The sequence below is a fragment of the Pseudopipra pipra genome, chromosome 3 (assembly GCF_036250125.1).
Source record: "Pseudopipra pipra isolate bDixPip1 chromosome 3, bDixPip1.hap1, whole genome shotgun sequence".
In the NCBI taxonomy this organism is placed as follows: Eukaryota; Metazoa; Chordata; class Aves; order Passeriformes; family Pipridae; genus Pseudopipra; species Pseudopipra pipra.
In genome coordinates, this window is record NC_087551.1 from 41,612,942 (window position 1) to 41,639,030 (window position 26,089).

The following is a 26,089-nucleotide window of genomic DNA, read 5'->3' on the forward strand; positions in this document are numbered from 1 at the left end:
GCAAATACCTCAAAGAAAGCCTTAAACCAATAAAGCAAGAAAGAATGATGCAGAAATTACTTTGCATCTGACAATCAAGAGGAACAAGAACTGGAGAAAACAAACCTGTATTTCACGAGGGACATTTTGTATTCCAAATGGAATGGTATCCTAAGGGGTTCTTTTGCTTAGATGTACATACTCCTAGGTGCTGTATCTGAATATTGCCAGTCAATATCAAAGCAAAGATTAAAGGTAATGCCTCAGAAAAATAAATATCTGACTTTTTATTCAGTCAGTGAGGTGAATTTACCATCAATGTAAGGAGGTACAATTCTTTACAAATTGCATGTATTTATGCAAGCACAGAATTAGACTTGCATACTATCAAAATCCTTCCATGAAAACTTTTAGGTGGAAATGTATTCATGTGCTAAGATTTTGAATCAAAATACACACATCTAAAAAATACCTGCAACTAAAAGGTTAAACAGTATTTTCACTCTCTGCAGTGGTATAACCCTGTTCTAGGACATCGATTTTACATCCGCGACCCCAGATGACCCAAACCAACATTTTCTTGCTTATAGCCAGAAAAATCAAATAAAATCTGAAACATTAACTGAAAATAAAGTGCTGTATTATTTTTATCTTAAATCTGCAGAAATTCTGAGTATTTGGAAGGATAACTGCCTGAGACTGGTTTCACTGAAGTACTACTTGAAAACAAATTGACACTATTTCTTAAACATTCTATCCATCTCTATGCTCATCCTCAAAGGAAGCTAAATGAGGCAAAGTATCCTAAAGAGCCCTTTGCACATTTCTGGGACCTGACCATGTTAATCTAACTTGAACAATGTCAAAAAAAATAAAGAAAACAAAGCAAAACCACGCTGTATGACATTAATAACAACAAAAATAATGCAACTTAAAGAAACCTGTGAATGCCAGACCAACTGTTCATTGACTTTTTCAATAAGCTTCAGGTTTTTAAGAGACCAAAAACTGGTTTTGTACTTCCAACTTATTAATGTTTCAGGATCAAGTTGTCAAATACATGCTGTAATCCCATCCAACAGGTCCTGACCAAATACATACAGGCAGTACCTGAAACGGAAAAATGAACAGAACCCAAAACTCCACTACCTTGTCTGTGAGACAAGGAAAGTAGTATTTACCTTTCTTTGAAAATTAATTTGATCCTATCTATTAAGCATAACGACATAGGTCATCACTTTCTTGATCCTCTTCTGGGCATTCCACCACCAGACAGAGCTTTCTGCCTGCTTCTGAACAGCTCCAGTCACATGCAATATCTTTCCTCCAAAACTAGAATTCTCTTCATATAACATGTAGAAACAGCACCTGTATACTATCAGGAAAGGGGTTACACAATGAAATAAAACAAATTTTATAACATGAGCTGCTCAAACTATAGAAGTGGCAAACTTGCAAGAATGTTTGCTGCTCGTCACCAGGGCTAGTGTCATGCTAAAGTAGTTTGGATTGCATGTGGGAACCTGTTCTATCTGTCCAATGAAACAAAGACACTATTTTTTCTCTGTTTTTTAATCCTAGCTTTCTGGCATCTTAGCACCACATTCTTTCCGAAATTAGCTATAGTCATTAAGGAAAACAAACATTGTAAAATTTATCTGAGCCCAGTATCTCAGAAGAGGTAGTTGTAGAATTAGAATCTAATGAAGAATGATTAAAATTGGTGATAAACACTTCCACAGTTATTCCAAATTTACTCATCTGTGTTGCTTCTTCATACTTATTCTGTTGCAAGGCAGTCAGCTGAAGAAGCTGAACTAAAAAGCAGAGACACTCTACATTTCTGTGGCACTAAACTTACAAAACCTTGATTTCCTTATGCTTATCCTAGTTAAAGATGAAATTTTTCATTTTCCCTGAAGAGAGTTAGAGTAAAACCTCAGACCAAGCTCTATTTCTTGCAGCTGGTATATAAGTCCCCCTGTGACTGCAAAACCAGTTTTAGGTCACTTCAGGAGTTATTATTCTGTGTGCAATTACGTCATACTGCTGTCTATAAAGCATTACATAGATATATAAACCATTTCAATAAAGTTACTACCACCAGATCTCGAAAGAAAGAGATAGAAGAGAAGCTCATCTTTGAGCATCAACATAGAAAGGCCCTGATCAAAAGACTTGGTCTTTGAACCAAGCTGCTGTGTCAGTTCAAGCTGCCTGAACACATATTTCATATTTCCTACATTACACATATTTGCATCTAATTATACAGAATTTAATACCTCCACTACATTTATACAAACTAAACCTCTATCCTCCAAGTGAAAATCAAAGTATTTTACATATTTAAATGAACACCATCAGACAAGATGACCTTTATAATCACCATTTCAAGAAACACAATTACAAGTGACTCAAGGCATATGGCAAGCTTAATTATGCTTAAACAGACTGGTTTCCAATCTTTTCGATCCTGACAAAAATAGACATCTGAAATAAAAACTTATTTGAGATTTTAGTTACAGGAAATGCCTAGCAGAACTGATTCTTTATATGTTACTAAATTCTACTGATAATATTTATCAAAAAAGGCAATTCCATAACACACAAACTCCTCCTCCCCTTCAACTACTGAAAAGTTAAATAATATTTAACAGATATGAAGTGGAATGAAAATCATTATTCTGAATGTGATCCTCAAAACTTGACAACAATTTGATATGCAGTTACCACCATTACAGAATTATAAGATCAAAAGATGTATATGGGTATATATAACCTAAAAGATCCCGACTGCTTTAAAAATTTTACTCATGCTCACACAATCAATGAAACACAAACAAGCACAGAATAAGCATAATAGTACAAGTCCATGTAAATGCAGAAACTCCAATTTTTCAAATGAAACAGCGGAGATCTGTACTAATGAGCAGAGTGTAATTACTCATGCTGTATTTGGCCAAGACAAAACAAAAGGAACTCCACAAGACTGGGCTTCTTGGGGGTTTTGTTGTTGTTGTTTTATCCTTTGCTTTTCTTATGTGGACATGACTGTTACATGCTGCCCAACAGAAGGCTGCCAAGCACTACTTTGGAGTATCAGCTGAACGTCAGCTCAGAATAAAGGATGATACCAGCTGCAGTGCCAGTCCCTCTCCTGCATCACCACTGAGGGGTTTATACCTTCTGTGAAAGCTAAATAGAATGAACGCTGGCTAAATCTGACAAGATCACTATTTAAGTAGAGATGGCCACAGACACAAGCAATAAGCCGTTCCATTTCACCACTCACTTTAATGACAACAAGCGTTTCACACAGGTATGACATGCAGAACATAATCATCTTGCACAAATTAGAAGTGGTCACACAATGAAACTCAGAGCAGCCTCTTCCTCATGGAAGCCCATCTGTTACACACTATGTGGTTCTCCTTTAATGATTTATTTAAACAGAAGCAATCAAAAGGTTTGGTTTTTCAGTTTTAAATCAGATAATCGCTCAGACACAAACTACAGAAACAATATGAAAAGCCTACTTGGTGCAGAAAAACTAGCACTGAGGAATAAAATTAAAAATACCACCTGAAAAATCACTGAAGTAAAAAATGGAATCATTTTGGTCATGTCATAGGCAGATCCTGAGTTGATATTTTTTGCAACAATTAAAAATGGTGTAAAGTTGTTAATAATCTTTAGACATTTTCAAAAAGCTTTACAAAAATCAGTTACAAAAAGAAAAAGAGAAGCTTTTATATAATAGCTATTATTAAAAACAAATATTTAAACAAACAAACAAAAGGTAGATTTCCCAGTGGGAAGCACACTGCATGTGCTTCTAGCGTTTCTGTTATAAGACTTTCACTGTTGAACCTGTCAGAACAAAAATGTGTCTTTGAAAGAGAATAAAAATGCTTTGCAGTAAATGGTCATTAACAGTTTGATAAATCACATCCCATGCAATTGTACATGGAGCACAGAACCTGCTCTTCATAAATATTTCAGTATGCAACAGCCAGCATTACTTTAAACAGCACCACTAGTGGTTTCTGCTGTCCACACAATAAGTTTTAGACTAATTAATTGCATCCTCTATAACAGTCAAAAATGCAGCTTTTGAAACAATGACTGCAAAAAGATTAGAATAATTTTTGTTATTCTTCGAAGTACATTCTGAACACATTTTATTCCTAAGTAGCTAAGCCAAAACACAGATATATTTTTTTTAAAAAGCAAATAAAAAAATGGACTAGGATAGGTTTCTCCTCTGTTATGAGGACAAAAAGCTGTAAGACATTCTGTGCAAGCATGCAGTGTGAGTACTGAACAAAAGAAAGAAAAACTGAGCATGAAAGAAAATTCCAGCTTCCTGAGAAACCCCTCTGCTACATCTAGTTCATTGTTTAATAAATATATCTGTTCAATTCCAGAAAGCTTTACCGTACAAGCAGGCTGGTAAGAGCTTTAGGTCCTACACAAGCAATTTCTAAGACAATAAAACTCAAGGATGCCAACAAAAGTTGAGCAGTAGAGACTGAAGTATCAGCCTTCGAACAAGAGGTTTTTTTCAAAATGGGTTAAAAAGTTATTTTCATGTGCATGAAAGCCTTTATTTTATATTTCCTCTAGAAATTTATTCAGTATAGAAACTCTGCTTAACATGACTTGACAAGCACAACCTAGCAATTTGATCAGGAAACATGGTGCTCCCTGGTTTTGTGCATACATCCACTACTTTCTAGGAAAAGGTTTCCCGAAAGTGTAATAGGGCCAGAAAAAGGCTGAGAGCGGCCAAAAAAGGAACTCAGCAGATGAGGCAGGAAAACTTGCCGATCAGTACTGGTAATAATAACAAGAGGATATGTTTCATTTCCAGCCCTGGGTTACAAATGCCAATCAACATAAGCCAGGACTTATAAGTGCAACCCAACAGTTTGGCAGACAGGCAAGTAATCAAGCTTCACTTGTCTGGAACACAAGTTTGGTTTTTCCGGGTTATAAAGCAGTTCTCTTCCTTGCCATACAAGAACCTTCTGACTTTATAAGGCAGGTCAACAATCAAGTACAAGACCTTCAGCAATTTCCCCAGAACCATTATGTCTTAGGCTACCATCTAGAAGAATGTAAAGCTCACACAAAATCACAGTATCACTTGATTTCACATCTATTTATTGCAAGTGATTGATTCAATCAGGACTTGTACTGATGCTAGACGATCAATTGGGAAACTGTTTCACCACCATTTCAGGTAAAATTACATGACCTCTAAGTGTCTGGTTTTCCTACCTATAAAATGACAATAAAATTTGATCACTTTTACAGAAGCGTTTTTAATGCCCTCAGAAGAAAGTCAAAGTCTAAAGGGCAAATTAGTACTATTCATCCTAAAATGCTAATACATAGCATTACTTGTCAATGCTTCTATTATCCAATGGGAAAAACATTTTTGAGCATCTCTAAAAATACAAAAGGACTTTTTGTCAAATTTCCTTTACAGGGAGCACTGACAGCTCTCAGTGCAATAAGCCAAGCCTGATTTTTGCACTACATCTGCAATATCTTTTATACTGGGGCAGCTGGCACAGAGTGAGAAAATTCATTAACATGCTAATGATGTGTCCTATTTAAAATTCCAGCTCTGATTATTGTGTGATTAAGTCTCTTCCCTTGACGTCTGCTTCCTTATATCTGCATTACTGTGAGAAATCAACAATTATTAGTGAAGTAAAAAGTAGGTGACCAATTTATACACAAGAGAAAGACAAACATACGCACATATTTTAGCATTTAATTTTTTTTTATTTAATGCTTTCCATACAAAGGAGTATTATCTTCAGTTAAAAAAAAAAAGTTTTGAAGAAGCTCACAGGCACGAAACATAACAATTCAAACTGTAGATGATGTAGAAATAAACATGTACAGGAATACCCAGGCAGAGGTGCTATATAAAAAGAGAGAGGGCTCCTGAGGCAGGGAAAGTATAGGATTACACCCTGGAAACAATTCATAAGCAAGACTGAGGAGATAACAGCTCTAGTTGATCTGATTACCTTTACTAAAGAAAATAAAGCATCCCCTTTCTAAAGCAAAGGACTTCTAAACCCACTAACTTAGTTAAACTGGGATAAGCCTTTAAAGATCAAAATCATAGAAAGACTTGGGTTGGAAGGGACCTCAAAGATCATCCAGTTTCAACCCCCCTTTCACTTGATCAGGTTGCTCAAAGCCCTGTCCTATTTGGCCTAGAACACTCCCAGGGATGGGGCACCCACAGCTTCTCTGGGCAATCTGTTCCAGTGCCTCGCCGCCCCCACAATAAAGAATGTCTTCCTAAAAGCTAATCTAAGTCTACCCTCCTTCAGTGTGAAGCCATTCCCCCTTGCCTGATGACTCCATAAAGATCAAGAGACCTCTTTCCCCATATCGCTTTCATTGGACTATGTTTAGTTTATGGAGAGACACTTATTTCATAGCAAAGCTAAAGCATTGCACAAGTCTGCCACAAGAAGGAATCACAGGCACATCCCTACTGCACACCAGGACACAGATCAGCCAGTCTAGCCCTGATCATTTTTGCTGTTTCAGTTAGAGAGCCCTTCAGGCCAAGCTAATAAATGCTGGGCAGACAGATATTACCAAAAACAGAGAGGACATTAACATCTTCAGCTAGTACAATTAGATGGAGAAAGGATTTCTCTCTCTGGTTTGTAGCTTTAAGAAGTCAAACTAACCAAGAATGGGCAGCACCAGCAGTGATACAACTCACACTAATTTTACTCACAGCACAGAGCAACTGAACCTGTGGTGCCCTACTAGCTCAAGGAACAAGCATCATAGGAGCCATTTTCCTGCCACGCTATACTCTCCCAAAATTCACACTGTCACCAAAAACAATGGGTCAACACCCCTTGCCATCAGAAGTCCCACAGACCTGCTGAACCCCTCGGGCTGATGCTGGTGCTTCCACCACACAGTAGTGGGCCACATGGGCATTCTAATGCCTAGCTCACATCAGGTTTCTTGTCTACACTGACCTGGTGTACGGGCTGGGGCAGGAACACAAGGAAAAGGCAAAACTGCCTTCCTCCACAGCGACACAGATTTTACTGGCATAAACAAAACACCAAGCCTGAGGCTGTGAAGTCAGCTCAGCTACCCCAACTCAAATCCTACCTTTCACAGTGCAGACTAAGTCAACACACTTACCTCCAGTTCTTTTAAACAGCAAAAACAAATGGTAGAAAAATTGTATTCCAACTCTTTACGCTTTATTCTCTAAACATAAAAGTGCTGAATAACACTGATTTCATAAGGGTGCATGCCATCTTCAAGACACCAACTGCATACTGGTTTCCAGAGTGCATCAGAAGGCTCATATTATGTTAAATGCGACGGTATCAAACTCATGCTAGTGTTCTCAAACCTAAGTGAATTTCCATTTGTTAAAGAAGAAAACTGTGTAGATCACATGTAAAGGGGGCAGGAAAGGAATATTTCATGTTTCAAATTATGTATCTATGACTAGTATCTACTTGACAGAGTTTTATTTTACACAAGGATAAATTTCTCCTTATGCCTACAGAGTCACAATAAATTAAAACAACAATCCCCATAGCAAACACTCAGTATTTTGAAATTTATTTTCTTAAATTGTGGGATAGTGTATCAGATCAAGAAGACATCTCCTTACTGCTACATAAATGCAACAGGGAAAGAAAAGCGTCTGAACTGCTACAAATTCTGTTGCTTCAGCAAAAGTCTTGTACAGGCTTTATTTAAAACCCTGCTGAAGTAAATGTGAATTATAGGAAGTTTAATTGTCCTAGGAACAAAAGAGAAACAAAATGGACTGATTAGAAGGTTGAACGCTTTTCAACTCTCCTGCAAATCCAAGTAAAGAGAAAGCATTGCCTGATGTGCATTTGTGGGCTTATATCACAGTGCACTTAAATTTGAGGAATAGTTTTTAAAATTTTTATCTAGATTTTAAAAAGGCAAGTTCTTATCTAGTAGTGTGTATGCATATAAAGTTCTATTCATTTTTAAAACAGTCTTAGATGTATCCAGTTGCCTACAAATATTTTTGTTTCTAAGATAGCTCTTCTTATCCACTTGGTACGAAGAAATACTAACTGTAAGATCTGGAAATACTACTCGTAAGATCCTGGAAATAAAAAAGACATTTCAAACCCCTAGAGCTTTAAAGTAACTCAGAATTATACCTATGGAAGTAACTATAGTAACTGTACATTTGCAGGCAGTCAAATGTTACTCAGTCTTTTCATTTAAGCAAGCAGCAAGGCCATTTATCTGCTTAACTTCAGGAAAGAGTACAGCAGACAAGAGGGTAAGCAAAGTCTAGGAATGACCTCGCTATTTGCTCATTTGTCAATAACTTGCCCAGTAATTGCAGACAACCTCCCCATTTCCACCATGACACTACAACCCAAGCACACTGCTTACAGTTATAGGAGAGCAGCATTTTGCAAGCTGTTTAAACCCTCTCTCAAACTTAAATTTGCTTTGAAAACTCTTGCTTTCAGAATCAGGCATCCCTTCCACTTCATATGTTCAGATCCACCACCAAATATGGTATACATGTACACAAGAAACATTTAGTTGTATATAGTAAACATGTTCCTTTTGTCACAGCTGGCTACACCTATTGCTTCCGCATCAAAGACTACATGTTCCTCTGTATGTGAATGCATGCACAGTACCATCATCACTATGATAAAAACGGTTTAGAAAAGAAAGGTTTTGAGAACTGGGCTAAGAGAGATTTCAAAAAGTTGTATATCACTGTAATATCCCTTCTCCCACAAGCCTCCCTCAACTCCAGTGGAGACAGTTGAGAAGACATTGAGCATACTGCTTATCTAGGTCCTGGCCAAACTTTCCTCAGGACATTCAGTACGTTTTGTAAAACGCAGAATGATTCATCAAACCCAGCACACTTCCAGGAGTTCTAGACTGAGTAAAAAGCTGTAACAGCCTGTGAACTACTTACCAAAGGCAGTCTCTCCTTGCTCAAGTTCTTGCTTCAGTCTGGTGTAATCATCTTTAATTCTCTCTAACTTTCGGACATTTTTGGCACTCAGAACCAACAGTTCATTGAGTAGTCCTTCCAGTCCCTCCTTCTCAGATGTTAATGACCTTATTTCTTCTGCAAGATCCTTCGCAGTGCCAAAATTACTTCCTGCATGTTTTGTGGGGGCAGGGGGAAGAAAGAGAAAAAAGACAATGAAGTAGACGCAACATCAGTAGGTTACATAGCAATCCCAGGAAATTAGGCAATCATACTTCCCAAAAGCAATTGAAAGATCAATTTTGGGGGAACAAAAGAAAACCAAAAGGCAAATCTGCTTTGCAAGCATCCATTTCTTTAATATTACGAAAAAAAATAATTGTTGTAACTGATTTGACCTTATACACACAGAAATAGTATTGTCTTTAATTATTGATACAACTTATATTTTTGCAGGAAACCTGTTCCTAAGGGTTCATACTTCAGAAACGCCAAACTGCAATTCATTGGTCATTGTGGTGTGATCTGTAAGACCATTTTCTTCTTTTGGAGTACACCTCAATTCACAGTACTTTTTAAATTAAGGCTGTCAACCTGCGAGACCCCAAAGTACCACCACCAGCAGCTGCCAAGAGGGGCTCCATTCCTCCACAGTGCAGGAGTGAACGGAAACACTTTCAGTGAATAACTACAATCATTCTCCTGGAGGAAACATGCAAACTCAAGTGGCCGTATGAGGGCAGGTGAGCCAAAGAGAGGCTGTACTTTCCAAAATTTTGGAAAATACTGTATCAGATAACTCAGGTTTAAAGACTGAACATTGCTAAGTATGATAGTCTTGCTTTGTGTTTGGTTTTTTGAGGTTTTCTTTTTTAGTCTCAAGGCTATGGTAGTTTCAGTCGACCTCTTCCTCACTTTTTTCTTTTTAAGAGGTCAAAAGTCCATTATTTCTAATTCTCAGCTAAAACCCTGTTTAGCAGTTCCGTCTTACAAAGAATTAGACAATTAAATAACTAAAAATATGCTTTACAAATAGTAGGATCTCATGGGTTACCAGTGCATTTGCTGGGAAACAACAGAACAAATTTTATTATCTTAATCTGTCATGTCTCCAAATAGGCAAAACAAAGCAGCAAGATAAGCAAGACAAAAATCACTAGAAAAATGGCAGATATTCAGACACTTCTAAGCAACAAGACTTAAGTCCAGCTTTATTCACCTGACCTCACACCAAGCATCAAAGCACAGGAGTCTTAATAATACATGAAGGCAAGAGAATCTTCATTAGAATCTGGAGCCTGCCCTTACATTTCAGTAGACAGCAAGGAAAAAGGTATGATATTGCATATGAAAGTTTTATACAAGCTGAATGGATCTTAATTCCCAGAGGAGAAGTTTATATCAGAACTGAGGCTATAAGGAAATGGCTTCAGATACACGCCCAAAAGCCAACAACCCCCCCACATGATGCAGCTTCCCATGACAACAGAAATGCCTGAAAGCCTACAGTGAAAATTCATAAGACCATACAAAAACCTCGTGCAGCACAAGTACCATCAGTGAGTTCTGACCTCAGTCACAGCAACCAAAGTAACTGCTTTCTAAATGCCATAAGAAGGTTGATTAAAAAATTAATATACAATCCATAGCTGCCAGCATGAAAAAACATGCCCTCCTGGGGTTGTTTGTTGAGGCAAAGTCACATTGGATGCCACAGAAACATTCTGAAGACATATGTCAAGACATTTTATTCTGTTAATATCATGAAAATGTTAAAATTCCTGTTTTTGATGATAAAATAATTATTTTGTGTAAGTGAACACAGTAACTGTTACTCTGTCAACCACTCAAAGCTATATTTTATACAGCCATACCAGAGAAAGAGTTCTGATTGGGTGATATAAGTCAGATCAAACTCTTCCCAGGAAACTCAAAAATCACTGAAGCTAATTGGACTGCTCTCTCAGAAAATCTGTACAGAGACAACAAAGCTAAGGAATTAATAGTCTGAGACCAATGCTGAGATTCTGGACTAAACCAACACATGAGACAGGGATTCTATGAACGGGACTGAAGAACAAAATGTCACTTTTGCCATCTTTCCTCCTGTCTTGCAGTGACACTTACTAGAAATGTGCAATTTCAGCCACTGAATATAAGTTCATATAAACATACTGGGCGCAAACTACTGCAGCAAATTTGAAGTATCCAGTACTCTGAACAGGTAGAATAACATGCTTGCAGTACACTGTCATAAGGAACTGAGTATGTACACTTCACTTTGAGGGACTGAACATTATCATTATCTCAAAGACAGCAACAAAAACAGTTAAAACTTCCTCCTCAATCTTGCCCTCTGGGGCTCCCTCCTTGCATGCATCCTTCATAACCCACTCTCTACAGATAGTGACATCAGGTAAGCTCCAGCAGCTTGATGTGAATGCCAAAAATACCAGCCAAATCAAGCAAAACAACCCACACTGGAAAAACAGTAATGAAAAAAAAAATCGCCAGGCAGAAAGCAGCTATATAATTGCCTTTACATACTGTAAACATTAATATATTTACCTTATTTTCTCTCTTCCTAAGATTCTACTTGTATGACTACAGCTAAATAGTACTCTGCACATCAAATGTATTTTATATACATATATAGTTACAGGCCACAAATTCATGTCCATTATAACAGCTCATGGTCAGATTTTTCTATATTGAGCATTTTGTTGTCCATTTAGTAGCCTCGAAGTAAAATATCATTATTCTGATACCATTTGCCAGCAACAAATTGACTAAAAATATGGTTTGAAATCTGTCCCATTTTATAAAAAACAACGAATGTGTTATTAATTAAACTTTATCAAATACTGCCCCCTTCAAAATATAAGACAAAGTTAATGGCCCACAAATTTTTTATTCACACTTTTTCTCACATTTATGGCAGAAATTCCATACACTCACAAGTTACCATTACTTATACTTGAAGCAGAGAGATAAGTCCCATCCTTATGAAACTATAGCACAGACAAGGGAGTAATTTTTGCATTAATAGTAAAGTATACCTATTGCACGCTGGCTTGAATTTAAGAAATAATAGACTGGTCAATCTTTACCATTATCTATAAATTAATTCTTCATAGAATAACACCACTACCTTTAATAATTCATAAGAAAGTTTACATTTTAGCTTAGGGCATTTGCCAGCATAGTATTTATCAGTAGCACTGGAATTCAAGACTGAAAATCCTTCACCTCTCTGACTAATGAGAATACAAAGTGATTCCAACACCAGAAAAGAAATTGAAGAAAATAAATATCATTCACCTACCCACAAAGAAAAAAGCTTAACACATGACAGAAATATAAGATTCTGGAATCACTGCCAGTGTGTTTGCACCTCTGAAAAAATAAACAGCAAATGAGGGACGGTCTACCATCTCTTGAAACATTTTACAGTATTCCAGCATATTTGAATTACAATTATTGCTTTTAAGCAATAACATGTGCCAACGCTTTTACGAAGCGTAACACAAGCGAATGATTGATGTGATCCTGAAAGCTAACTGTCATCTAGAAACAGGCGAGAGACCCCACAGACATGCATTTGGAGGAGTAATTCTCAGTCATAGAGAGCCTCCTGTACCTGGACTGAATCAATCACCCTAGAGCAACCCAGAAAAAAAAAAGGGAGGGCGTGGGGGAGAGGGGGTAAGTAAACCCCAAAGTAATAACATTTCAAATCAGTAATAACAACTCAAAGGCTCAAGTGAACATTATCAATAAGAAAAGGCAAAAATACGCTGAAGTAAAAGGCAGAAGTTTGGAAGATGGTAATTCAGCAATACTGAGACCCAACCTGTGCCAAAGCCTCTCCTAAACCTGTGCTGGCTGGGTCTGATCCCTTGTCCATCCTGTAGGTGCTGTGTGATTGCACTGAGGATGATCTGCTCCATAACCTTGCCAGGCACTGAGGTCAGGCTGACGGGCCTGTAGTTTCCCGGGTCTTCCTTCCGGCCCTTTTTGTGGATTGGCGTGACATTCACCAACTTCTAACCATCTGGGACCTCCCCTGTGAGCCAGGACTGTTGGTAGATGATGGAAAGAGTCTTGGCAAGCTCTTCTGCCAGCTCTCTCATCACCCTTGGGTGGATCCCATCTGGTCCCATAGACTTGTGGGGATCCAAGTGGCTCAGCAGGTCACTAACTGTCTCCTTCTGGATTACAAGGGGGCTGTTCAGATTCTTATCTCTTTCTACAAGCTCCAGAAGCCAGCTGTCCTCAGGACAACCTGTGGTACTGTTGAAGACTGAGACAAAGAAGGTGTTAAATACCTCAGCCTTTTCCTCATCTTTGATAACTATATTCCCACCCGTATCCAGTAAAGAATGGAAGTTTTCCTTGTCCCTCCTTTTGCTATTGATGTATCTGTAGAAGGATTTTTTGTTATCCTTCACAGAGGTGGTGAGATTAAGTTCAAGTTCAGTAGAGAGGAAAGGACTAGCTGAGAATAGGAAAACAGCCCATAACTGATCCCCACAATCCTGAGGGTTGCATGAAATCATCAACCCCCTTTTTACCAACCAGGTCAAGAAAGAAAACCAGAGAAAGACCTAGGAGAGAAATATTCATGCCACCTAGGTGCAGACCCCAAAAGTGCATGCACTGAGGTTCAGATGTTTGTCACCTTGCCTCCCTGGACAGTCAGTGGAAAGAGAGACATCACTGTCCCCTTCCACAGGGGTTTTCTCACATCCCCTCCATACCACAGCCTCCCATGGGGTGTCAGCGCCTTCCCTTCACACCTCTCTCCATCTACCATGTCTCCTTTGAGTACATAACCCCAGAAAAGGAAGTGCCAAAGAGATAAGTTGACCTTCTCTCCCACTCCAGGGATAGCCGCTTAGGTAACAGGAGAGAAAGAGAGTAAGTTGCTACATGACTGACTTCCGCAACAGAAGCAAAGATTTTCTGCTGTCTGGTCACATATCATGCTGGAACTTCAGCTACAACAAATTACCTTTGAAATTTGCTGAAAGCCAGTAACATCCAGCAGTCTCATTTGGAATTGAGATTAAAAAGACAAACAGCACAGTGTCCTCGTTTTGGCTGGGATACAGTTAATTTTCTTCTTAGTGGCTGGTTAAGAGCTGTGTTTTAGACTGAGGCTGAGAATAATGTTGATGACACACTGATGTTTTTAGTTGTTGCTAAGTAGCACTTACCCTAAAATCAAGGACTTTTCAGTTTCCCATGCTCTGCCAGTGAGCAGGTGCACCAGAAGCTGAGAGGGAGCACAGTCAGGATAGCTGACCTAAACTGGATAAAGAGATACTCCATACCATAGAACATCATGCCCAGTGTATAAACTCGGAGTAGTTGGCTGGGAGGGGGCAATCACTGTTTGGGCATTGAATGGGAATCTGTCAGCAGGTGGTAAGCATCACTTTATTGGTATTATGCATCACTTGCCTGTCTTGAGTTTTATGCCTCACTCACTCTCCTTTTCATTATCATTGCTGTTTTGATTATTAAACTATTCTTACCTGAACTCCTGAGTTTTACTTTTTTTTTCCAATTCTCCTCCCCACTGGGACCAGAAAGTGTCCACGTAGTACTTAATTTCTGGTTGGGGATAAACCACAACACATAACTGTCTGAAGTCTGAGTGAACATTTAAGAGTTGGTTTGGGGGACTCACTAGCATTATTTTTCAAGTGAGTTAACAGGTGTGCCAAAAAGTACATCGCTTTCACCAACACACCGTGGTAAATTCTACTTCATGGAGAATAAAGCAACTGTAGTGGGAAGATGTACCAGTACACAGCATTGTATGGTGGAGCCAGACATTGCAGCCATGAAGTAGAATTAATCTCCGTGTGCCCCTGATCCATCAACTCAGGCTGCTACGGAAAGTAGGAATTGGAAAGTGTGGAACCAGCTATGTCATCTGACAAGACACACCGAACAACAGTTCTCAGAAACAGATTAAAAAAAAACAGGAGTACCATTGCCTTCCAGTGAAAGACAAATTGAGAGCTGTATGTGGCACGTTTGGGGAAGAACTCAACATCATGACAAGAACTGTATGTCCACACATATTTCTGCATGAAACAACCAACTACAGCACAAATTTGAAAACAAGACATCCACATTAACATAAATCACAGATGGATGGTTGAAAATGTCCTTCATCCTGCACTGGCATCTTCCAGCCTGATGGCTCTGTCCCCTCTCTAACATACTCAGTCCCAACAATAGCACTTAGCACCAAAGCTGGAAAGCAGGAGGTTCTTTTTGTTACGGTTGTTTTCTGAGCCACACTGAATTTGCCCTAAATGAGCATCAAAGAGCAGTCAAAGAGGCAACAGTCCTAACATGAAGGTTTGTGAAATGTGCGATCTAGTATTTACGTCATGCTACGTATAAACTACACTTCCACACTGACATAAGGAAAAAACCCCTTATTGCTCTACTGCTGGAAATCATCCCACAACAGCATTTCCAAGCAGCTCCAACTTGCCAGTATATAGTGAAATCGAGGTAATGCTAACTACAGGATGATGACACATGGTCTCTCACTGGTACAGACAGTTTTAAGATTAAAAAAAAATTTTAAACTACAAGTCACCTCACTCTAACTTCTGTGTTTGGATCTAATTTGTATTTGCAAAGACATAAGGAAAGTTAATGACATGCATCTCATAGATAACGAATTCAACATTTCATTCATGCCTGCTTAGCTCCCTGCTAAGTCACTTTCTGGCTATCTAGTCCCATGCTACTATGCATTCTCAAGAGGAAAAAAATTCACAGAGTCTATGAAGACGTTACAAAACATATCAAACAAACTCTTTTATTCAAATATAGGAAACAGACGTAACAGGACTAAAATTCATTTTAGCTTGCATCCTCCCTTCCATTACCAAATTATTTTCTCACTAAGGAAAAATGTGAAACACAACATTTCTCATATATGATTTGCTCTTGCCTGTCACTGGGTACCTGTCGAAAGGCCTTGGTCCGAAGGGGGGAAGAACGACACACAAGACACAAGAGGATGGTGAGACAAAGAGATGTCTGCCTGCTACGTTGAGCAGGCAGCCTTTATTTAGTGCCAACTTCCACTTCCCCCCCACACACACTACAAACATGTTCTTACAAAACACCCAGGAATGCAACACCTGCAGTTTGCCAAGCAGCTCCAACCTTGCACTGTCCAGCACTCAGGGTTGTTTCCATGGGAACGTGCAATTATCTCTACTTTTCTCAAGGGAACGGTCTTATACCCTGTAATGCTTCGAGCTCCTCTACTTCCAGGGGGCCCAGGGGTTCCATGGGCCTGCCATCTCCCCCCACACTTGCCCAAAGTATGAAAATAAGTTTTAATAGTATTTCTACAGCTATGTTCACACTTGCTTACAGATCATTCTATTTGAATTTTCTTACCAGTTTCCAAACATTTCTTCTGAAGTTTATTCCCTCCAAAAATTTCATGCTAAATAGTTACAGAATGCTAAAAGAAAGGAGTACCATGTACTGTCATATTCTTCCCATAACTGATGACAAAATTTTTATAAGCATGTTAAGAGCTACTGTAAGAAGCAACTGTTAGAATAATAATATGCAGGTTTCTAAGCACTGTCATTAAGGTATTCAGTTATAATTAAAAAAAACAAACACACAACCAAAAACCTACTAGATGCCAAACTATAAGATTACATGAATGAGTATTTACAAATGTGTATGTCAACAGTAACATCTCATGCAATCAGGAGTACTTGTTAGCTATAATTACCTAAAGCTACTGACTTAAGAACCACAAACAATATAAGGTTCTACTAATTATCTTTGGAGGAAAAATCTGGACTAGCATCTCAGGAATATTTGTCACAACGGGTCAATCAGAAGTGAGCTGTTGATATAAAGGATCTGAATTGTAATTGTTGATAGAAATACCTCTTGAATGTGTAAGTATGGGCTTCTTTTCTTTTTCCCATATGAAATCTCACTGGGATTTAATTAAACCCACTGTATTTATTTTATGGCCTTCAATAATCCAAATAGTCATAAATTGTCTTCTAAATTTAATTTTATACTTCTTCCCAGAACAAAATAATGAGGAGAGACATTTACATACACAATATTGTCTTTACAGCGTCATTTATCATACAGCCTTAAAATCCAATGTATTCTATTGACAGAACTAATAGAATTGTTATGCTTACAATGCATTTATTGTGGTATTTTCCTCTAAAAATAAGATCAACTGTATTCTTACATTTTCTGTTGCAAATGCATCAATACTTTAAATCAATATATTTGGATTATAAAGTACCATCCATGTAGAAGACGAATGTTGTCTCAAGATACGAAGGAAGCCATTAAAGGCTGAAGTATATATCAAAGCTTTCCAAGCCATCACATCACTGAAAGTTCTGAAAACTAATTATCACTTAACTATACTCTTAAGCTCATCTAATTTAACTTCTGGGATACAGTTACCCTTTTATTTTGACACCGTTCCAAAGTCACTTAACTCTTACTGCTTCCTCAAGAAAAATGCTATGTTAAACAAAAATGATGTGACAATTATATAGAGAAAAACAGTTGTTCTCAGTATCTATTAGTACTGGTTTTGAAGAAGCTATTTGAATCTATCTATCTAACTACTGTGGAAAAAAAGTAGAAGTAACAGACATTTATCCCTGCCTGATGCTTCCAGACTAAATGAAAACCTCTATGACCATTAGACTTTATTATTACTGCATATTTACATGTCCACACTACAATTCCTTCTGCATGTCATGCTATTCCAGGGCTGTCCTTAAATAATTGTACATTACCCAAATGAACATTCTTCCATCTTTTAATGATTCAATATATCCAGACTGCTCATAACATTGTTAGCTGACTGGAAGATCAGGGGATATGTACATACAGTATCTTGCTTAAATCTTAACCAGTATTTAGAAGGTTAAGACCTACTTCTTAATTATGACTTATTTAAGAAGGGTCATTCATTTACACCAAACAGAGGAATACACAAAAACCAAGTGATTCAGCCTTCTTTATATTATCTACTGCTCACTGGTTTTGTCTTAAGAAGAAGAAAAAAAAACACCAACATAAAACCCCGCCTATTTTTCTCCCTTCCTTCCTCTTTCTTCTTCTGCATTTACCAAGTCTTTTCTCTCTCACTTGTTTCTCTGCTAGCTGCAATTCACTCTGTATCCTGGCTTTTCTGATTTTATTCACTTCATGCTCTAAAACTGAAATATTTCTATTTTTTTCAGATTTTTTTTTACTTTCAGGTCTTGAGAGAAAAAATTTTCTTTTTATTCTTGTATCTCCCCTGTATCCTCTGCATATAACTTCATTTAACACAAGCAAGTGCCACCATATTAACTAAAAGTATCTGTACCTTAAACGGAGGTGAAGAAATTACAGTATCCACTGTCACCAAATTATCTTTTGTCCTTGATTTTCAAACTGGTGCCATCCAGAATTCTGCCTTAGTAACAAGTTAGGATTGTACCATTCACAGTCATTAAAATTCCCTGAAGGAAGAGTTTTTCAGAGCAAGAGTGAAAAAAGAAATAGTGCTTCTTATCAGTACAAAGAACTTGCACAGATACTTAAAAGCATAGAAAGGCAGTCACAGTACAGTTTATAGAAACAGCAGCATTAAATCGCCTTTGGAATTCATTCCTGAAACAACCAACCTTTTTCAAGAGCTAACAAGTATAAAATACTGTTATGAACGTCTTGGAAACCATCCTCAAGTTGTCATTCACTCTCTCAAAGTGTCAGACTGAGATACAGTTTTCCTGGCCAATGCTTCCTACTAGCAGCATGAAGCAGTTGCACATTTTGTTCTCAAGAAAGCCATAGAATGGCTGTGGAAAACTTTGACCCCATTTCTGAGAGTTAGAAAATTACCTACATTCAGGCAGCCTATGGGTAGAGAAGACAATTGCTCAGCTTACCTCTTACAAGTGGACAGAGAAATAAAGAGGATTTCAATTTCAAAAAGGTGTTATGAGAAGTAAGAAAACTGAGCATGTTCAGCAGCAGTAGAAGATCTGGGCCTTGATTTCCTTTCAGATTTTGCTAAAGCCCGATGTCATCCACTTCTGGCAAACAAAACATGTGACACCGCACAAGGTTTCATTTTAAAACAATTCATGTGTGCAGTATAGATTCTTGTATATAATTGAGAAGGTAAATCACCTGGGGAGAGCTACATCATCTCACCTTGACGTATCAAAAACCCTTTAGCCTTTCTTTACTTGGTGTAACACCAGAAAACTCCTTGTACTCCAATCCACATTCCCTTCTACTCAGCTTCCTCTCTGAGGCAGGTGCCTAGCAGAGAGACACCTACTTAAATATTTGTAAACCATTTGTAAATATTTGCTGAATTAGGAAACCTACCTCTTTCAACTTTCAAGATAAAGAACTGTGCTTCATCTTTTTTCCTTGGACAATAGTGCAGCAATGCCAAGTTTGGGGCATGTAAAGCTGTTATATATCAGACGCTGTAACCACATTTCAGTGTTTTATTGGTGATAAATAACATGCATGAGTGCTACAAGGACAAAATTGCTCCTTTGCTGCCAGCAATAGTTGTTTAATGATCTGAACAGCAGAAGCTGCCAATTATTGTATTCCATTTTAAAGTGTCATTTAAAGCCACACTCGTAATTTTGATACCTTAGTTATACATTTATAACTTAGCCAGAGACCTCTAAGCATGTAACTTGTAGAGTCCAGGAACAGCTATGGATAATTATATACCAATTTCACCTATGGAAAAATACCATGTCTATCGCACGTTTACTGCCTACCACACAGCATCCTCTCTGTCAGTAGTTCCAAACTGCAGAGAGGGGCCAGAAATACCTTACACAAGACATGACAACCCCATTCTGCTAGACTTGCCATGATTTGAAGGCATGTACACAATCACATCAACAACTTTTTAGGAAAAGTCTGTAAAGAAGAGGTCAGTAACTGCTCTGATACAACCTTTATCAGTGTTAGTCCTTCTCATCACTTAAGACTTACCTGAAACAGCCAGCATTTTGGCTTCAAGTAGAGCTGGTAGCTGAGTCTCAATATCACTCACTTTCCTCCTCAAAGTACTGCAGAGTTTCTGACTCGTGCAAACCTAAATTGAGGCAGACAGCCATGATATAGAATTCATCCATGTAAAAGTATAAGGCAGCTCAAATGGGGCTTCAAATGTTCTTAGTTTACAGACACGACATAACATCCTGCAGCAAGCTACAAAAGCTTAATAAAAAGTGATGTCTTTACAGAAATACCCAAGATGAATCAAAATTTCCAGGCTTTGCTACACATTCTATTATAAAAATAGGGAAAGGTATTAGAATTAGCTCCTGTTTGAGAGAGGACGCACTGCACTACTAGGTGCTGAGGGCTGCACACAGAAGAAAGGCCATTTTACAAATTCTGTACAATTTTAGTATTAACAGTGATGCTTGGAGTGGAGCATAAATAAACCAACATTTAGAGACTAAAGTGCCATAACACAACATACAGCAATTTTTACACAAAATATACCCTGCTCCACATCTTAACTGGAAAAAAAGGCAAAGCAGCCTTATTTCTGCAATAAATAAGGCTATACCAGCTTGATACTGTACTTTGTTTCACAATCATGAGACACAGATGACTGGGATTCAGGTTTCTGACTTGCCCTCTCTTTTGTTTTTTTTCATCTTTTTAACTGAAGGCCCCTCAGCGATCAATCAGAACTGGTATTAAAAACATGGAGAGAGATAGGAGAGAAAAAAATACATCAAAGAAGTTCAGCCGTTTCTGTACTTTATGTTTCAGTGTACATTGCCACCTCAGAAGGACTGAGGTGCAACATACACAGTTCATACAACTCTCACATATTCAAAACCGTTGGGGTTTACTCCACATTGCATTATTTGGGAAGGAAAGCAAAATAAACAAAAAAGAAAAAATCTTTCATTGAACTAAGGCAAAACCGTTATTCTGAAGGCAGATGTCAAATCCTTGCTCAAAATTGTAGCTGACACTTAAGAAAACATTGGAACCAAGGGTAAAGCAATAGTCAAGATAGGCAGAGGCCAGTTCTGAAAAGATGTGATGTGAAACGAAATCTCCAGAGAGAAGTTTCCCTGCCTTCCTTCACTTTTTTTTCCTCCTCAAAAACAAATGCCATGCTTATTAACAGAAGCACATCTCTTACCTCACTTTTTAAGAGCAAAAGCATTATAGTTCTAATGGATTATCTGCACAATTAAAATATAGTAATTCAGATCTGACACTAACTGTAAATCCTTTTAAATTAATAATACCCTCTTAGTTTAGCTGAGATTACCTCTTAATCATAAATGGGTCATACTTTTTCTTGAGTCAATAGAACTATCCTCCAAGCAGTAACTGCTACTATCTAAAGACTTCAGAGTCATCCTATTAATTTAAAAACACGTATCTCATCACTTCTGCACCTATTACAATTTTTCAATTCCCACATATCTCACTTTGTTTCAGTACCCCCTTCTAAGTGACTCACCAACTAATTCAGCTAAAGTATTTTTAAATCCCCAAACCTGTCAGAGGTGAATAAATGTGCCCAAAAGAACCTGAAGGCCATTTCTGTCTCCCACCTCCAAAATAAATCTGAAAGTTTTCAATGACTTCTTTCTAAGAAGCGCTCTCTCTTTAGGGGCACTGAATGGCTCAGTGAATTGCAATTAGATGGGGAATCTTTCAGCTCCAGGAAAACTGCACGAATATATCCCATGCTGGTAGTAACTTAAAGTCATTATGACTAGACAGCTGTTTGGCAATTATGCAAAATAAGCTGGGAGGTTTAACCAGTTTCTAGTGAACACTGTCCAGTTTGTAAGCACTACTGTCAGAACAAAGCTTGCTGGTGCTCTTTATTAATGGACCAAATGCAGGGACCAGAGGCTGAAAGGCAGTTCCTCCAACTCAGAGATGATTCTTCTGGAACATGAGCTAAGAACATTGCCGAGCCTCTGCTTGTAGCTATGTCACATGTATTCTGCAGATAAATGAACAACATTAATCTTCAGGCCTATCATATGGCATAGTTCAACAAAACTAAATGAGCAACTGGGAAAGGCAAAGTAATATCCCCTAAACTAATAGCCCTACTTCCACGTTGCATCAGGTCTACTCTACAAGCTCCAGTTCTTCTCATTTTTTCTAATTGTTTTATCTTAATAACAGATACTATTATTCATTACAGGAGCTTATTTGGCCACTAAGGAAAGGTTATTTCTTCACTAACAAAGATGGTGAACATTCACAGTGCCAGTGTTCTTTGTTCCCAGCGAACACGCCATCCTCCTCTACCCAGTCTGACTGCAGGTGCCTGGGGCCCCAGTGATGACCTTTCCCTGTTCTCAGTGCTCAGCTCTGCTGTGTCCCACAGACCAACAAGCTTGAAGTCTGAAAAAACTCCCTTTCAGTTTCAGGGAAGTTTTTTTACAGCCAAGTATTACTGTATCTATTTTAAAATTCTCTTCAATGGTTTGTGAGGGTTTTTTAAAGCAGACTTTAAAAAAAAAAGGTTCTTGTTTGGGAATATACCTTACAAATCTCTGTTCAGACACAAATCCTTCTCAAACAAGCAGTCTATCTGAAACCAGTAGGAAGCTGGTTAGCAAAGATGTGTGGAATCAAGATGAAAAGCAGCAAAATATCAAAAGCAAATTTGCCCACTGTCATCCTCTTCCATCTTTCCAGCATATGATGTTAATCTAGAGCAGCAAAAACAAGGACAAGGACAGCAACTAAAGCACTGGAATTTACTCTTCCTCCAATCATCTCAAGAAAAAAGAATTTTGAGTAACCTTCACATTTCTTTACAACAGCACCTTGGAAAAGATAAAGAAATTCTCTGAACACTGCCTGAAGGAAGGAACAGTCCACTTGGCTTCCCACACAGCATAATCTTGCCATTAGTGAAAGCAGATAACAATTTCTGAAGGAAGGTGGTGAATAAGAGACACTGTTCCCTTCATTAGCAGGCAAAACTTAGCTTTTGCAGCCAAGGCTGAAAACAACAGAGATGAGGCAGAAAAGGCCATAGAATGCCAGTGGCGCAGAGGGAAAGAAAGGACTTTTGACAAATGAGTGCTTTCTCCATACAATAAGAAGGTTTAAAAGACCAGCCCTATTTATTTTGAGACAAAAATAAAAGGATGAGACGATCTGAATAAACTACATAGTAAATTATTTGGAGGAGTCTTATTACATGCTTCATATTTATCTTCTCTAATAAATAAAACCCATCACACAGAAATAGAATGAAATTGAAGTAATATTTTATCTATTGAAAATTTAAAGAAATAATCAAGCTGTGAAATTCTACCTTGCAGACTTCTCTATCGTTACCCAGTGTTTCAGCTCTTATTGAAAAAGTATCCAGACACTACAGTTGTAAAATAAAACCTCAAGAGGCACATTTTCTGGGGAGAAGGCAAATTCTCTAACTTCTGTTTTAGTTTGCAAATAGCTTTAAGGTACCGAATGACTTGTTCATTTTAGTAGATGACCTGTATGTCAGTTACAATAATTTCCTTGATACTTTATTCATAGTCATTTAAAAAATACAGGAGGAAGCATCATATTATAACAGTCTTATACTAATTTTCCCAGTATGTGGGCATAAGCAAGGAATAGAGAAAATAAGCTTAAAACAAAGCAGAAGAGAAGGAAGGACGATCTTTTTAACAGTGCATACTAAAAGCATTGGTCAAGATGATTAGGAAGAACAGATTATAAAAGATAAAACTTTTACTGATTTAGGCGAGTGCTACTAGAGAAAGAACATGAAAAATAAGTTTATTTCAGACCATAAATTGATTATTGATCAAAACCCAGAAATATTTTCCACTCCCTGTTTCATATAGATGAACTTACTTAGATGAATTAGCTAGAGTAAGTGGATCTTTTTTTTCCTAGAACGTTCATGGAGCAAAGATGCTGTGCGGTTCACTGAGCTACTCCAAAAGAAAAAGAAAACTTTAGTATTCTCCTTCTTGAAAGGAGGCCAAGAGAAATAAGAAAGTTAAAGGAAGAGTAGTAACATTTCCAGTTAGAAACAAAAGTTATATTAAATATGCCATATCACTTTTCTTTGTATTTTTAAAGGAGTGTGAGAATGAGATTGCTAGCTAGATTATTAGTGAAAGGGCAGGGAAATGAGGTACTTAGTTTATGCTTTTCCCTTCACACCAACAAAGCCAGTTAGGTAGGAAAGAAAGAGGCTCTTTATTAAGAGTGAAAACATTCAGCTATGACCAGAGCTCACTTTTATTTCATGAAGCTGAGGAGTCTGTTCCTGAACAGAGGCCTGAGCAAGAGGACTGATCACTAGCAAAAAAGCTGAGAAAGAAGAAATTACTCCATCCGCTTCTGTACCAGGGTGAATTTATGCTGATACTTTTGGTCTGTGTTTGGCCCCAGCCGCCTGCAGTAGTTTATATTCTCCCTGCCAAGTTCACTGATAGAACAGTGAATTCGTCCTCGGAGGGAGAACTCCTGTATAAACTGTTTTAATTGGTGTTCTGTGACTGGCTAATTGTCCTCTGAGGTCGCTTGAAGGAGAATTTGAGGAGGAGGATGAAGTAGCGCCCCAGACTCAATTAAGAAAGACCCCCAAAGCATACTGCACATGCCTTAGGGGATTTCCAAATTTCTCACGCATGTGCAGAAGAGATACACTTACATAACCGGGAGGTGGGACTGAGGGCCTCTGGCTGGGCGGTGCTGGCCACACCTGGGAGGTTGTGGTCACTCAGTTAATGGTATAAAAGTAGATAGTGCTTTCTTGGAAGGCAGCTAACTTCACACCAAGGACAACGTTGCCTTTTGGCGGGGACGCCTGCCAGTTTGTGAACTTACTGACTCTCCAAGGATGCCGCTTCTGCTATGGGTAATTACAGGCATGCTAGGTCGGTAAGATAACTTTATGGGCAACAGCTGGGTAACTGGGGAGGTCGTGCTGAGGGCTTATTTCTCTCCTCCTTCCTCCCTTTTGGGTTTGTTCATTTTGTTGGCCACCTCTTGGTAATAAATTTTGGTTTTTGTTAAGCTTTTAACAGTGTCATGGTTTCGATTTTCAGTATGTCTCGAACCCTCCCTAATAGACGCTTCCTTAAGTATTATAATCTCAGTGGCCTGCTCAAATATAAAGTTGAGGAGGACTTTTCAGTGTATGTTTGAAACTACTTATGTACAAAGTCTTTTTAGAAGGAACACTGCAAAATAAACTTTCTAAAACATGGACAATTTACTATGATCTGCTTCTGTAAATATTCTGAAGAACTGAAAACATGTACTTACTTTGGCAGTAGTTTCTTTAATGGACATGCTGAACAATCGTTCTTTTTCCTGAAGGCTAGAAGGGATTAAAATAAAATAAAGTTGACTTCTGCTCAACACAGGCTGCTACACAAGACACATTTCCATAGGGAAATAAGGCTTTAAGATGACTTGTACTAACACAACAGAGCCAATAGCAAGAAAAAAACTAGATGTAGTTTCAGTGTTGCTAGTGACTAACCGATACGACCTTTACAGTTATTTATGAGTATATGGATTTTACTTACCGTCTGAGACACAATTAAGATTATTTGTGTAATCATGTCTTAGAAGTCCCTGGCAGTGCCCAGGACAGGTGCTTTGCTAGACTGTAATCCAAACACCTAATGCAAAGGCATTTCTAACAAAAACAGTTTGCAGCTTTCAACTCTGTTTCTCCAGTTTTCAACTCTGCCAGGAGAAGTTCAACTACAGTCACTTGTTCTCAAGGTAACTGTATGTGAAATACCATTACTCAGTTTCTTTAGATCCTTAAAACCTACCAAATATTTACCAAATTGATTCAACAGTGGGCTGAAATTGAAGTATCACACTTATACGAACAAAGTCAAGGTTCTCTTCCACATTTATAAACAAGTAGGTTCACTACTTTTATATTATCGAATCTAGTGTAAATCTGTACCTTTGGTTCCTGCAAATAAATTAATGATTTGCATTTTTAACATAAAGTTC

At 38.0% G+C, this 26,089-nt stretch overlaps 1 protein-coding gene across 2 annotated transcripts in view; it reads right to left on the reverse strand.

Annotated features, from left to right (window-relative positions):
• DISC1 (DISC1 scaffold protein) overlaps positions 1 to 26,089 on the reverse strand; it is a 191,330-nt gene that overhangs the window by 88,242 nt on the left and 76,999 nt on the right. For both annotated transcript variants that reach the window (XM_064648830.1, XM_064648831.1), the window contains exons 7-9: positions 25,379 to 25,433; positions 20,069 to 20,171; positions 8,987 to 9,175 (exon numbers count right to left, since the gene is read on the reverse strand). In XM_064648830.1, coding sequence (XP_064504900.1) covers positions 8,987 to 9,175; positions 20,069 to 20,171; positions 25,379 to 25,433 — 347 coding nt within the window. The remainder of the gene's footprint in view (positions 1 to 8,986; positions 9,176 to 20,068; positions 20,172 to 25,378; positions 25,434 to 26,089) is intronic.